General features: G+C 42.6%; 1 protein-coding gene across 1 annotated transcript; it reads left to right on the plus strand.

Moving 5' to 3' along the window:
* The first annotated feature begins 108 nt into the window (after positions 1 to 108).
* KBTBD7 (kelch repeat and BTB domain containing 7) lies at positions 109 to 9,136 on the plus strand. Its single transcript, XM_036755740.1, has 3 exons — positions 109 to 365; positions 1,290 to 1,383; positions 5,715 to 9,136. The coding sequence occupies exons 1-3, from the start codon at positions 109 to 111 to the stop codon at positions 7,797 to 7,799; spliced, it is 2,436 nt and encodes an 811-aa protein (XP_036611635.1). The 3' UTR covers positions 7,800 to 9,136.
* The last annotated feature ends 5,589 nt before the right edge of the window (positions 9,137 to 14,725 follow it).

Here is a 14,725-nt window from a genome sequence, read left to right on the forward strand (position 1 = left end):
CAGTGGCCAATGGGTATGAGGATGACAGCATGGGAAGGAACAGAAATGTTGCAGAGGGACAGGATAGAAATGTTGCAGTACGGGTATATTGTTGCACTTTGTTCCAGTATGGGTATCGGTGTGAGCATGGGAAGGATCTGGATTGTTGCAATGTATGGTACACTATGGTATCTACAAGGGTATGGGAAAGATCAGGACTGTTGCAAGGCGGTATCTGTAGGGGTATGGGAACAAGGGGTGATGGTGCACTACAGTATCTACAAGGGCATGGGAATGCTTGGGCATGTTGCGAGATGGTATCAGAGCTGTATAAGCTATGTGAGACACGAGGCAGGATGTCCTCGTAAAGTATCAAAGATGTTCCAGTAAGTAAAGTAACAAAGCACTGCGTTAGGCACCGGTTCAAGAGCATTAGGTAATGACCAGCTGGATCCCTCCTTCTGGGCTTGTGAGTCCCTCGTGGACAGGCTCTGCCTGCATGTGTAGGATGACTACAGGGGCTTCTTAAAGGCGGAGGCCCTCCCTCCGGGTGCCTGCTGTTCCACTCCTACTAAGCTGTAGCCAGAATGGACTTTGTTTTCTTTGAATGACTCAGCTTGCCTCGTTGAGCTTCCCTGGACGCTGGGGCTTGCTCTTCCGGGGCAGGACCAGAGCTTCCTGTGTGATGAGTCGTGGCGCTGGCTGAGGGGAGGTGTGTTAACGTGGTCTACGCTGGGGGAGGGGCCAAGTCAAGAACCAATCGGCCCTGGTCGTTCAGGTGGCGCTTGATGATGTCAAAAACTCTATAAGAGGGGAGAGGACAGCTTGAAGATCCTCCTTTCCTTTTCCGGTTGGAGCCAGAGACGCCTACAGCCGAAGCTGAGCTGCCGGTAGCAGAGCTGACTAGAGGCTAGTGGGTAATCTTCTTACCGTAGAGGGGAAGCATGTATACGATTCTGCCTTATACTATCTCGCTTCTCTGTGGCCTTTTGGTTACCCTTATAAGGTGGACTTATTGGGCCTGGAAGCTTTTGATGAAAATATCAAAATGGGGACGCTGGTTTGTGGGATTGTTACTGTGGAGTGTAAATACATGCTTTAGTTCTCCTGCCTTCTGCCTAGAGAATTCCTTATATCCTGCAGTTCCGGACCTTTTAGGCACATATGAGATTCTCTTTGAAATCATAAATTCTGCCTTCCTAATATATAAGCCTGTCTGGTTTACCCAGGAAACAGGCCAAGTGTTAGGGTCCTAACAGCCCCGGGGTCGGCACCAACCCCTTATACTCTATCTCTTTTTATTTTTATAGACTCCTAGAAAGAATCCTCTACACTCACTACCTCAACTTCTTCGGCACCAGTTACTTCTCAATCCTTTGCAGTATGGCATCTCACTCTACCACTGTACTGAAATTGCTTTCTCCGTAGTCACCTTTTTTTACCTGCTGAAACCAATGGTCTTCTCTCAGCCCTTCTACTCTTTGATCTCTGCAGTTTTTTGATACAGTTAGCCACTCTCTTCTCCCTTAGCTTCTGTGATATTGCTCTCTCCTGGTTCTTCTCACCCTACCTATCTTGGTGTTCTCTCTCTTGCTGGATCATTACCCACCTCCTTCCTCTTCAATATAGGTGTTTCCCTAAGGCTCTGACCTATACCCTCCTCTCTATACTGTTTGTGTATGTGCATGTGTGTGTGTGTGTGTGTGTGTACACATATATATATATATGTGCATACATATATATTAGATATACATATATATGTATATAAAATCCCTTAGAGGTCTTTATAAAAATTATTTTGTTAAATATTTCCCAATTACATATAAAAAATTTTAACAATCATTTTTTTAAATTTTGAGTTCCAAATTCTCTCTCCTCTCCCCTCCTTGAGAAGACAAGCAATTTGATTTCATATGTGGTCATTTCCATTCATGAGTTCATTTCCATACAAAACATTTCCATCCTAGCTGTGTTGCAAAAGAAAACACAAAACGATAACAATAAATTTTTAAAAGTATACTTCAATATGCATTCAGAACTCGTTAGTTCTCTCTCTGGAGGATGGCATTTTTCATCACAGGTTCTTTAGAACTGTCTTGGATCATTGTTTTGATTAAAGTAGCTAACTCTTTCACAGTTGATCATCCTTACAATATTGCTTTTCCCATGTACAATGTTTTCCTGGTTCTGCTTACTTCACTTTGCATCAGTTTGTATATGACTTCCCAGGTTTTTCTGAAACCATCCTGCTCATCATTTCATATAGTGCAATAGTATTCCAGCACAAATATATACTGTAACTTGCCTAGCTATTCTTCTTGATGGGCATCCTTTCAATTTCCAATTCTTTGCCACCACAAAAAGAGCTGCTCTATTTTTGTATACATAGGTTCTTTCCCCTTTTCTTTGAACTTAGAAATCTTATTAGCTTCCATGGATTCAAGTATCTGTAGACGGGTGATTCCCCAACCCATATATCTAGCCTAATTTCTACCCTCAGCTCCAGTCACTGCCTGCTAGATTCTTCCTCTTTAATTTCCTATAAATACCTCAAATGCAGTAGGTCCAGAGTGGACTTTATCTTCCCCATCTAACTTCTGTTGAGGACACCCATTCAAAGTCTCAGCTTTCTCATCTGTAAAATGGGGATAACTGCTGTATTGTGAAGTCGCTAGGTGGTATGGTAGATAAAGCACTGGTACTGGAGTTAGGAACACCTGAGTTCAAATTCAGACACTAGCTGTGGCCTTGGGCAAGTCATAAACTCAACCTCAGTTTCCTCAACCATAAAATGGGGATAATAGAACCTACCTCCTACTGTTGTGAGGTTCAAATGAAATACTATAAACACCACAATGCTTGGCACATAGTAGGTGCTATACAAATGCTAGCTATTATTAATTTATACAAATTGCCTCGCCAAATGTTAAAATGCTGAATATCAATTATTTAAATGATCATTTTCCCTGATTCCAGTCTTTTGGTCTCCAATCTATCTTCCACACGGCTCAGAAAATGAACTTCCTAAAGTCATAGATCTGACCATATTTTAAATTTTTTTGTCCTTCCATGCCCAGTGCATGGCATAGTGACTTGTACATAGAAAACAGTCAATAAATGTCTGTTTGTTGAATTAGTGTCACACCCTTACTCAGAAACCTTGAGGGTAAAAAAAAAAATACACCCAGCTCCTTAACTTGGTATTTAACGCCTATGTTCATGATTTTTTTCTGAATCACCTTTCTAGTGTTCTTTCATACTACTGCCCTTCATGACTTCTACATTCCTGGGTTAGTCGCTGTTGCCTAGACTCAATATTCCAGTCTCCCCACTCTGTGTAGTCATGTGCTCCCCTTCACCTCCACTTCTTAGAATCCTCATCTTCCTTCCATCCATCCTACAGGTCCTACCTCTCTCTGAAACCATTTCTGTTAGGTCCCCTCCTCTCTGGCCACATCCTCCCATTCATGCCTCCTGCCCCACCCCCATCTTCCCTCCTAGTTTTTAATTCTAGTACTTTCTTTTTCAATTTTCCTTGTACTATACTTGTGTACATTATCCCTCCCATCCTGGCACTGTATCTACACTTAACTGTGGAATTAAATTGATCCTATGGCTATGGACACATCATTTAGTCTCTTTAGGCGTTTTTAAAAAAAATTTGTTCCTGCAAATTATGTTGATATTTTCTTACTTACTGCCTCAAATATTTACAATGGATAGGGACTGGGCCTATGATTTCTTCGGGGAGATGTTGAGATAGGAACCTTCTCTTCAATTTAGAAGAATTGCCTTAGGGTTGCCTGGAAAAAGTAAGAGACTGTGATTAACCCAGGGTCACACAACCAACCTCTGCCTAAAGTAGGACCTGAAACTGGGTCTTTGGGGATTAGAGACCAACTCTCTATGCACTATGCCATAGTAACTCCCCTAAATAGGAGAGTGTTGTAAATATACACACCTTTTGAAATTTTTGTCCGAAAAGAACTTGTCTGAAAGGATTTTTTTAAAGCCCTACTTTATTTTAGAGGAAGGTCTCTATCCTGCTGAGTCTTGGAAAAAACTCTAAATATTAGGTTTTCAATCAACAAAGTTTTAGGCTGGATTTTTTTTTCTTTTTTAATTAATTAATTTTTAGTTTAGGGTGGCTTTTTTCAAGCCTGTCCAGCATGGCATCAGATGGAGAATACTCATGTAAATTGGAGACATCAAAATAAATTTCTAAAAGCCCAAGCTTCACACAAACAATGCACAACCTTCAGGATATCATGTGGAAATAAGCTTTTATTTTAAAAATAAACCTTGACAGTTTTCTGGTGACAAAACAAGCGCAGACTATAAAACAATGTGAATGGCTGACCGATGTTTTGAAATAAATTTCTACTAACTGAGACAGAATTTGAACTCACCTATTTCTGACTCTGGGAACAACGGGCTCTATGGTTCCAACCACTCGACTTAGTTTTTATAAGCAAAAGGAGTTTGTTGCTGTGAAAAAATGAAAGGGGACTTGAACGCTTTAGCAATCTGTAGCTGGCTCAGAGGCATTTAAAAAATTTTTTTTCAGGCTTTCGTCAGTTGTTTCACTTGTTGGAGACTCCCTCAACTGTCAATTTAGTTTATATTTAAATGAGCATTCTTAGCTATCTCGTATCACAAATCAGGTACTGGCTTCTAAACACTGCACATGTGTTCTCCGTGGGAATTTTACTAGTTCCCCCCCCCCCCCCCCACCACGGTGGAGTTCAGAATTTAAAAAAAAAATTTAATTCTAAAAAATTTTAAATTAAATTAGGAGAAATCTTCAAAATCCAAAGAAATCATTAACCAGCTGCTTCTGGGAGGTGGGGGGAGGAGTTACTAAAGCTTCGCTGCCATTTCTCTTATTTGAGGTCCATTAAAACCATGGATCATCTCCATCCTTGACCCCAAGACAGGAAGGAAGAAGCATTAGGTGGCTTAACAGAGAGCGATTAACATTAGAAATATTTTCCTAACTCTTTATGATTGGAGCATATCCTTAAAGACACTGATTTTTTTTTTATTTTGGTTGAAGCTGTCTGTGGTGACGTCATATTTAATACCCAGCCCTCCTCCTCCCGTACCCAGCTGATCATCCCTTGTTTTAAAAAGAAAATGATTTTTTGAAAGAAAAAGCCAAGGAGACGTCTGATAGTATGTGCAATATTCCACACCTAGCGTTTGCCATCTCTGCAGTAAGAAAAAAAACTAGGCTTTAATTGACGTTATAACCAAATTAAGGGCCCAATGGGGCGGGCACCTCCTTTTCCACAAACGGCCCGGTCAACTCAACACAATAAAACGAAAACTCCCGACGTGCCCTCCTCTCCTGACCTTTCCTTGACCCCAGCATGCCTTGCGCCTCCCAGAGGCACCTGGGAACTGTAGTCTCCGGAGGGCCGCCCCGTCACCAGGACAGCAGCTGCAGCTTTCTCAGCCCGCTGCTGCCGAGAGCGGAGGAAGAGGAGGAGAAGGAGGGAGGAGAAGGCGAAGGAGGAGGAGGAGGAGGAGGAGGGAAGGGGGAGGAGAGAGCGGAGCGACGCGAGCGGGACGCAGCCGGCGGAGAAGAGAAACCTGTGCGTCTGGCCGGGGAGGCTGAGCTAGGGCGCGGAGCCAGCGGCAGGACTCGAGCGGGCACTGCAGCCAGCCCAGCGCGGTGGCGGCGGCCCGCCTCGGAGCAAGGAGACAACCCCCATAGTCAGTCCCAGCCCTAGCACCAGCCCCGGCCCGGCGCCCGCGCTTCCGCCACCGCCACCACGCAGTCCCGGGAGGAGCCTCCGCGCCCCCGCCGCCTGCCCAACCCCCGCGGGGGAAGGCGGCCCAGGAAGATGGCCGGACCCTCGGTCTCTTCCTTCTTTTCGGGACCCGAGGAGCTGGAGGACGCGGCCCACGCCCCGGCCCTGCTGGCCCAGCTCAAGTCCTTCTACGATGCCAGGCTGCTGTGCGATGTAACCATCGAGGTGGCGGCGCCCGGCGGGGGGCCTGGCGCCGGCCGGCTGTTCGCGTGCAATCGCAACGTGTTGGCGGCCGCGTGCCCCTACTTCAAGAGCATGTTCACGGGCGGCCTGTTCGAGAGCCAGCAGCCACGCGTGACCATGCACGACGTGGACGCTGAGTCGCTGGCGCTGCTGCTGGACTACTGCTACACGGGTCGCGTGTCGGTGAGCGAGACTAACGTGCAGCGGCTTTACGCGGCTGCGGACATGCTGCAGCTGGAGTATGTGCGCGAGGCCTGTGCAGCCTTCCTTGCCCGCCGCCTGGACGTGGCCAACTGTGCCTCCATCCTCAAGTTCGCCGATGCATTCGACCACCCACAGCTACGTGCCAAGGCCTTGGCCTTTGTGGCCCGCAATTTCTCCCAGCTCAGCGGGGCTCCTCGCCCCGGCGGTGAGGAGTCCCTGGCAGAGCTGAGCCTGGCCCAGCTGCAGGAGGTGCTGCGCCTGGACAGCCTGGACGTGGACAGCGAGCGCATCGTGTGCACCGTGGCCGTGCAGTGGCTGGAGGCTGCTCCCCTGGAGCGCGGCCCCAGCGCCCCCGACGTGCTCCGATGCGTACGCTGGCTCCACTTCGGGGACCGCGACCGTGCCTACCTGGAGGGGCTGCGGGCCAAACCCTTCGTCAAGCGCTACTGCCCTGGGCTCATCGAAGCTGCCCTGCGTACCCGCTACGGGGACTCGATGGTCAAAACCCCACAGCCGGCCCTGCCGGCCCCTAGCAGCGCTACTGGTCCTGTGGCTGAGAGCCCGGCCCGCAGGATAGGCATGATGGCCAAAGAGATGGTCATCTTTTTCGGACACCCCAAGGACCCCTTCTTGTGCTACGACCCCTACTCGGGAGACATCTACACCATGCCATCGCCTTTGACCAGTCTTGCCCACAACAAGACTATCACTTCCTCAGCAGTTTGCGTGTCCCCGGACAATGACATCTACCTGGCTGCCCAGCCCAAGAAGCAGCTCTGGGTCTATAACCCGGCCCAGAATAGTTGGCAACAGCTGGCTGACCGCCTGATGTGCAGAGAGGGCATGGACTTGGCCTACCTCAATGGCTACATTTATATTCTCGGGGGCCGAGACCCTGTAACAGGAGTGAAATTGAAGGAGGTGGAATGCTACAGTATCCAGAGGAACCAGTGGGTTCTGGTGGCCCCGGTGCCGCATTCCTTCTATTCCTTTGAATTAATCATGGTTCACGACTATCTGTACGCCGTCAATAATAAAAGGATGCTCTGCTATGACCCCAGCCGCAACCAGTGGCTGAACTGCGCCTCCCTCAAACGCAGCGACTTCCAGGAGGCTTGTGTCTTCAATGAGGAGATCTACTGCATCTGTGACATCCCGGTCATGAAAGTCTACAACCCAGCCCGGGGAGAGTGGAGGCGCATCAGCAACATTCCTCTGGACGCAGATACCCACAACTACCAGATTGTCCGGCATGGGCAGAAGCTGCTGCTCATCACCTCCACCACTCCGCAGTGGAAGAAGAACAGGGTCACCGTCCATGAATATGAACCCAGTGATGACCGCTGGGTCAACATAGGGACTATGCTGGGTCTTTTGCAGTATGACTCGGGCTTCATCTGCCTCTCTGCCCGGGTCTACCCCTCCTGCCTTGAGCCAGGACAGAGTTTCATCACGGAGGAAGATGATGTTCGGAGTGAATCCAGTGCCGACTGGGACTTAGAAGGACTCAGTGAACTGGACTCAGAGTCAGGGAGTTCCAGCTCCTTCTCAGAAGATGAGGTCTGGGTCCAGGTGGCACCCAGAGGGAATGCATTTATGCAGCAGGGTTCATTATAAAGATGTTGATTGGGAAGAATAGTTTATTGGTATGGAATGTATTTTAACAGTTCCCCCACCCATCATTTTTCCCTCCACCACCCAATTAAAAAACAAGTTGAAACAGATGATTTGGTTTAGTAGGGGACAGTGTTTGGAAATATTAATGTATTGTATTATTACAAGATTTAAGCATAAATATTTAAAGAACATTACAGATCAAAGAAATGCAACCTATTTACTAATTTACTGTGCTAAAGAAAGAAGTCCAGGATCTACCTTTAATAGTAAAATGCTATGCAAAATAAGCTAGATGGTAATTTAACAAGGCTCTCTGTTTTCTCAGTATTTAATCACCCGTTGCACTGACGGATTGATTTGATTTTTGTTAGTATGTTTATGCTTTGATAAGCCTGAATTTAGCTTGCTGTTCATTTTAAAACTGTGAATTGCCATAAGCATTGTAACTTTTGAAAGACTGAATTGTGATTCTTTATTAGGAACCTGGTGGAAATAGGATTTGATGGAAAAAATGTTTGAAAGTATACTTTTTCCTTCAGATAATGAAAATAGTGGATTATCCAAAGTACCAATGTAATTTTTTCTTATATATTTTAAAGTAAAATACAATATTTGAAATCTTAGATTAATCCCCAAAATTTAGGCTACAAAAAGGTGATTTTATTTGCTACAAAGTTTAGAATAGAACTTACTAGCCTAAGGAAAAAATCAGGACTCCACTATTTGAAAAGCAATTTGAGGATCAGTTGTGAAATGTGAAAGTTTGTGAATTTGCCAAATGACACTTGCCTTCTTTAAAATGACATTCCTTTCCATAAATGTCAAGAAATCATTAAAACTTCCTAAACCAAAAATTAATTTGCCTTGTAAAACCTTGATATTTTGAACTATATGCTATACATATATATATATTCGAATCATAGCAACAACTTTTTCACAAGACAATAGGGTATTTTGAATTTTATTGCAGTGGTCATTCCTTGAATTACCATAAACCTTATATACTTCCCTAAGAGACTTTGGATATACAATTTTGGTGATGGTTTTAGAGAGTTTTTCAGTGGAAGACCGATCGTTACTTTATGGTTAATGTCAGAGAATATTGAATGTGAAGGTGTGTATAAACTAAGTATTTTATTGAATTTAGTAGTAATTGTGTCTATTGACTATAACATCAAGTGCCAGCAAATATGAACATTTTAAAAAATGCTGTGTATAAGGCCTGTTTTCGTGTAGCATTGAGAAAAATACTCTACCAGGTTTGTAAAAACACTATAAAAGTTCTTGATTATCAGCTATGAGCTATTTTTCTATTAAAAGTTGACAATTTAAGAACACAAACTGGATAATGGGGGTTTTTTTGATCCATATTTTTCCTTTTAAGTATTCCCTTGCAGTCTCTCAAAGTTTAACCTCCAAAAGATTGCATGTTTTGATTTTTATTAGGGTATGCGGACTGGTTTCGTGCTAATTCTGTGAACCATGCACCCCCTTCTTCTTTTATTCTTCTGGAAAGAATAATGTAAGAGAAACTCTAGAGGGTAGACTTCTTTCAGAACTGCAAGAAATTCCCTCTTCTGAATAGACAGACCAAAGTGTAGTTGCTAACTTATATTCTGAGGGCTTTTCTCTAACTTAGTTGATACAACATTTTAAGTAATATAAATTATACTTTGAATGAATGTTATTTATAAATAATTACCCTCTTCTCAAAAACATTGTAGTATTTGACCTAGGGTGGTCTTTGGTTACTCAGTCCTTATTCTTCCAGTCTGCCTGAGGCTAGAACTTAATACCGACTTTTGCCTGGGTTATGGCCCTGATCAGGGGTTCTTAACCATTCTTGTATCTTGGACGTCTTTAGCAGTCTAGTGAAACTTAAGGACCCATAATCAGAATAATGTCTTTTTAAATGCATAAAATAAAATACATAGCATTACAAAAAAGACTGATTATAATTTGAAATAGAGTCATCAAAAGTATTTTTTAAAAACCAGTTTACCAAAGCCAGGTTAAAAACTTTGCATCCTAAATGGAATTTGAAATCCTGGCATCTCTATGAAAACTCAAACTACAGGCTCTTATTTAAAAGTAATTTGTAGTTAAAGGGTATTTTTGTTGTTAACATTACTGGTAGTGATGACTTCATGCAGCTCTGCCTCATCCAATTCACCTCACAAGTTCCTCTTCAAGAATGAAGGACAACCAACCAAACCAACCTTGTAGCACTTATTTGTTAACTCTGCCACTGAATTGCGATTAAACTCCCACAGGAAATGATTTTTCAACAGTGCAAGTGTATTTTTGGCAAGAAATTTGCTTCTAGCCAGGTCTGGCCTTTGTTTTTGCATGTTGAAACAAACTTAAAATGCCAGTATAATCAAAAGATAGTGATTATGACCAGACCCCTGTGTACCCAACCTAGTTATTTGCAGGGATAAATAAGCAACTATATCAGCTCTTGGAGGAAAATCCTTACAAATATGTGATACCCACCATTTAAAAAAATAAAGGTTGAGACCTTTATTTTTTAATCAAGTTCTGTGGAAGAAGCTTAAATGGATTTACTTTTAAAATTCCTCCTAGATAAGAGATACTAGCTTCATTTTACAGTGACGTGATTTGCCTAAAGACATAAAATTGTCTGTAGAACCCAGGTTTCTTGATTCCCCAAAACCTACCACCTCCTCAGTAACAAAACTGGCAGTGGAGTTGGTTTGTTCTGGTTTTTGGTGACAGGAAAACAACCTTGGTCAAATTTCCAGGTGGCAAGATTAATGCTGACGTCTTTCAGCAAAACTCTGATCTCAAGGAATTGTGATTGCCACCGTTCCTTGAATTTAATCCAGTGCTAAATTGTCCTATACTGGTATGTGATGTGTTTGATCTGAGGAACTAAACAATTTAGCTTCTAACTAACAAAAAATATTCAACTCCAAAGATAAAGGGCATTGATTTTTCCATTGATTGTGTAGATTCTAGACTTTAAGAATCTCTGCATCAGCTGAGTTGTTACAGGCAGCCAAAGAAAAAGTCTGAGCCTAAGGGTGATGCCATTCATTTAGAATTTGTTAACTCTGACCCCAGGTCCTCATTTGTAATTTGGAGTTAAGTAGTACTTGGATTACCTTCCTCTAGGAAAGGTCTTTGCTAATTTAAGTACATTATTGTAGTGATTCCACCTTTTTTCCTTTCAAGACAAATATTTTTATAAAATTCTTAGAACACTTGGAAAGAAAGATGCTAGTCAACCAGTACTCCATCATGGACCTCTAAGCACCTGTTTTTGTGGGAGATTATATCAAATTATGTTACCCATTAAATAGGAATGTTATTCCTTAACTCAAAGCAATGTGAAAATAGTTATATGTGGAATATTATTTCCTTTAAAAAAAAGTGGTCTTTACATGTAATTGGAAAAAATAAAATACTATTTACATTTTTAAAAATTGGCATTTGTCCCTCTAATCCTCCTTCCCTAGCAATTTTGGCAGTCACACCTTTTATCACTCTTTACAGAGATTAAATTAACTAGGTCTGTTAATCGAAAACAGCTGGAGGCTTGGTGACACCAGACAAAAAATATGTACTGATGACAGCATCACTATTGTGTAGCAAGTAATGAATGAAAGCAATATAGGCCGTTTATCTCAGAGAAGACAGTGATTAACAGAAAAGGGGCAGGTGTGCTGAGATGCTTCTTTTCTTCCCAAAGAGATTACTGTATATTAAAAGATCCACCTTTTTGGTGCCTCAGCTTCTGGCGACTTTGATCCTATAGGACAGCTAAATACAGAAACCGAGTCTAAGCAAGAAACAAAGACGTGTGAGAGCATAAAGCCTAGAGATTCTGTATGACTTGTGAATGGCTGGTAAGTCTCCACCCCCAGAAGAAAACCAGTATTCCTGTTGGTTGGCAAGGGCTATAAAAGCCAAGCTCCCCATTCAGTGGAGAAGTGAGGGAGAAAGGGGAGAGATGGGGGGACAAGAGAGAGAAGATGGTGAAGAGCAGAAGGAGGGGCAGTAGTTGAGGTGGCTGGAAGTAGCAAGCATAGATGATCTGATAAGTGCCAGTAAGAAATAGGTGACCATGGGAAAAGCATCAGAACCAGGGGAGTTTTGCTGTGGGATATGAGTAGAGGTAGGGCAAACAGTATTCAACCAGCCCAGTAAAGGAATCTGTGGATGGATCCCAGGGGGATCTATAAGGTTGGATGGCAAAAAAAAATAAATTTATTTTCACTAACCTCTCCCTAAAATTTAGCATTTCCTTCAATTATGAACTTAAAAAGGAAAAAAAAAACATTTTGAGAAAGGGTCCAGCGTGGCATGAACTCCTCTAGGGGCATGCATCAATCCCCAAAGCACAGCAACTGCTTTACAATCTGCTAGAGATTGAAAGAGGAGAAAGGAAAGAAACATTTACTTAAGCACCTAATCTATGCTATGTGTGCTTTACAGAAATCTCATTAAATCATCACAACTGCCCTGGGATGGAGGTACTCTTATTATCACCCCCCCTTTTAAGTTGCAGAATGGGGATGATAATAACTGAGGAAGCTGTTTTGTTTATAGGAAGCTTTACCGTAGGACAATGGGCAAACTAAAGTATCATATAGGACGGTACTATAATTTGCCATCACAATGCAAACAGAAAAATAGAAGGACTACAGAGTCAGAGCCAGAAGGGGGGAGCCTAGGGGCCAAGTCCAAATTCCTCATTTTCAAATGACTTTTCCAAGGTTACACAGCTAACGCCTGATGCAAAATCTGAACCCAGGTCCTCCTGTCTGAGGCCAGTGTTCTATTGTACCATGCTATCTCCTGCCGGTGAAATAATAAGAACTCCTCTTTAGTGAAGGGTTAAAGAGAGAGGTGCAAGAAAGTTGAGCTAGCCTCAGAAGAGAAAAATGGAGATGGGACTTGAAAAGGAGCATAGGAAAACTTTGATGAATCAGTACAATATTACTTCATCGACATCATATAAAGTCATGGTTCAGAAAGGACAACTGGTCAATTAGTCAACATTTATTAAGCACCTACTATGTGCCAGGCTCCGGGCTAAGTGCTGGGGTGGGGGTGGGGTACAAAGAAAGGCAAAAAACAATTCCTGCCCCCAAGGAGCTCACAGTCATATGAAGGGAGAGAACATGCAAATCACTATGTACAAAGGAACTATCTATATACGCAGGATAAATTGGAGATAATTATCAGAGAGGGCCAGAATTAAGGTGGACAGTCTTCCTGTAGAAGATGGGATTTTAGCTGCTCAAATTCTTGAGAGATTTTGAATCAAAACAGCTGGAAAATCTATGTAATACACATGGCTAAATTATAATACCTAGATAATATTCTGTGTAGGTCACATTGAAAAGACCCAAGTGTCCCTATCTCCAGTCCAATACTAATTGAAAAAGCAGATTTGTTGTTGTTATTTTTTTTTTAAACAAATACAATTTACTAAATTATTCTTCAGAAGGATGGCGTTGTGGTTTTTGAGGTAAGACGTGAAATTAGAAGGTCAAATTTCTGAATGATAGAAGGGAGGGGGAAGCATTTATTTAGCACTTAATAAGTGCTAAGCACTATACCAAGCTCTGATGACATAAATTCCAGCAAGAAGATAAGCCCTGCTCTCAAGAAGCTGACATTCCAAAATAGGAGAGAAAACCAAGCTTAGATAGTGATGACCAGGGTAGGGCACTTTGCTTCATAATATTACTGGCCATTGGACCCAGATGGCTCTGGAGAAGAAACTGAGGCTGATGACTTTGCACAGCCCTCGCTCACTCAAATCAAAGTCAATTGCAAGTTATGTCATGTCATCATCTCCCTGATATCATGGTCCTCTTTGAGAACAAAGGACAAACAACACACACACACACACACACACACACACACACACACACACACCCCACTACTGGGCTGTGTCAAATAGTGGCCTTCTCTAGGGCAGGGTGGGAAGACAGGGAAGGAAATGGTACAAAACTTAAATTGTAACAAAAAAGTAAATTTTAAAAAAGTTACCAGAAAGGAAAGTGAGATCATGAGGGATGGAGGTGGGGAGGGACAGGAAAGGAGGAGGCCAGGAAGGACAGTGCAGAGTGACATACTTTATCTAGAATCTGTCATAGAGTTTATTTGATCCTAGTTCTAGAGCTGGAGACAAGGTAAACCATAACGCTGCAAAATAATTTTGTAACTTTTTTATAGAACTTGTTAACAGTGAATAAACAGTTTTAAAATGCTGGTTAATTGGTGAGGCACCACAGATCCTTCCCTAGGAAGTCAAAACAAACAGAATACATTCCATTTTGGATAGATGAGTTATAAGCTGATGCTTCTTTACATGTGCTTATATTATAGGATCACATAAAATAAAATCCAGAACAATTAAAAAGTGAATGTATTTCTTACAGAGCATGTGATAATGCATGAATAGATGGTTTTTTTCCATCATGATTTTTTATCTGTAGTGAAAGAAACATAGACTGAATCCATAAGACTATGAACTGAAGTCATTATCTTTTCCCAGAGACCTCTCCCCTATTCCTGACTTCGGTTTCATCTTCTCACTCTGACTGCCCATATTCAATCAGTTGCCAATTCCTATTGTTTCTACCTCTATAACCTGTCTCCTTTATAACCTTCTTCTCTCCTTTGACACTGCCCCTACCTTGGTGTGGTCCCCCATCACCTTAATTGGGCTGTTGAGATACCTTTCTTGATGGTTCCCCCACCTCAAATCTTCCCACTCCAGTGTGTGCTCCTCTAAGCTATCAAAGCGATCTTCCTAAGGCAGGTCTAACCATGTCACTCCCTTATTCAATAAACTCCAGTGTCTCCTTATTATCTCCAGGATCAAATATAAAATCCTCTGTTTATCTTTTAAAGTCCTTCACATCCTGGCCTTTTCCTACCTCCTT

The sequence above is a fragment of the Trichosurus vulpecula genome, chromosome 4 (genome assembly GCF_011100635.1).
Source record: "Trichosurus vulpecula isolate mTriVul1 chromosome 4, mTriVul1.pri, whole genome shotgun sequence".
Lineage (NCBI taxonomy): Eukaryota > Metazoa > Chordata > Mammalia > Diprotodontia > Phalangeridae > Trichosurus > Trichosurus vulpecula.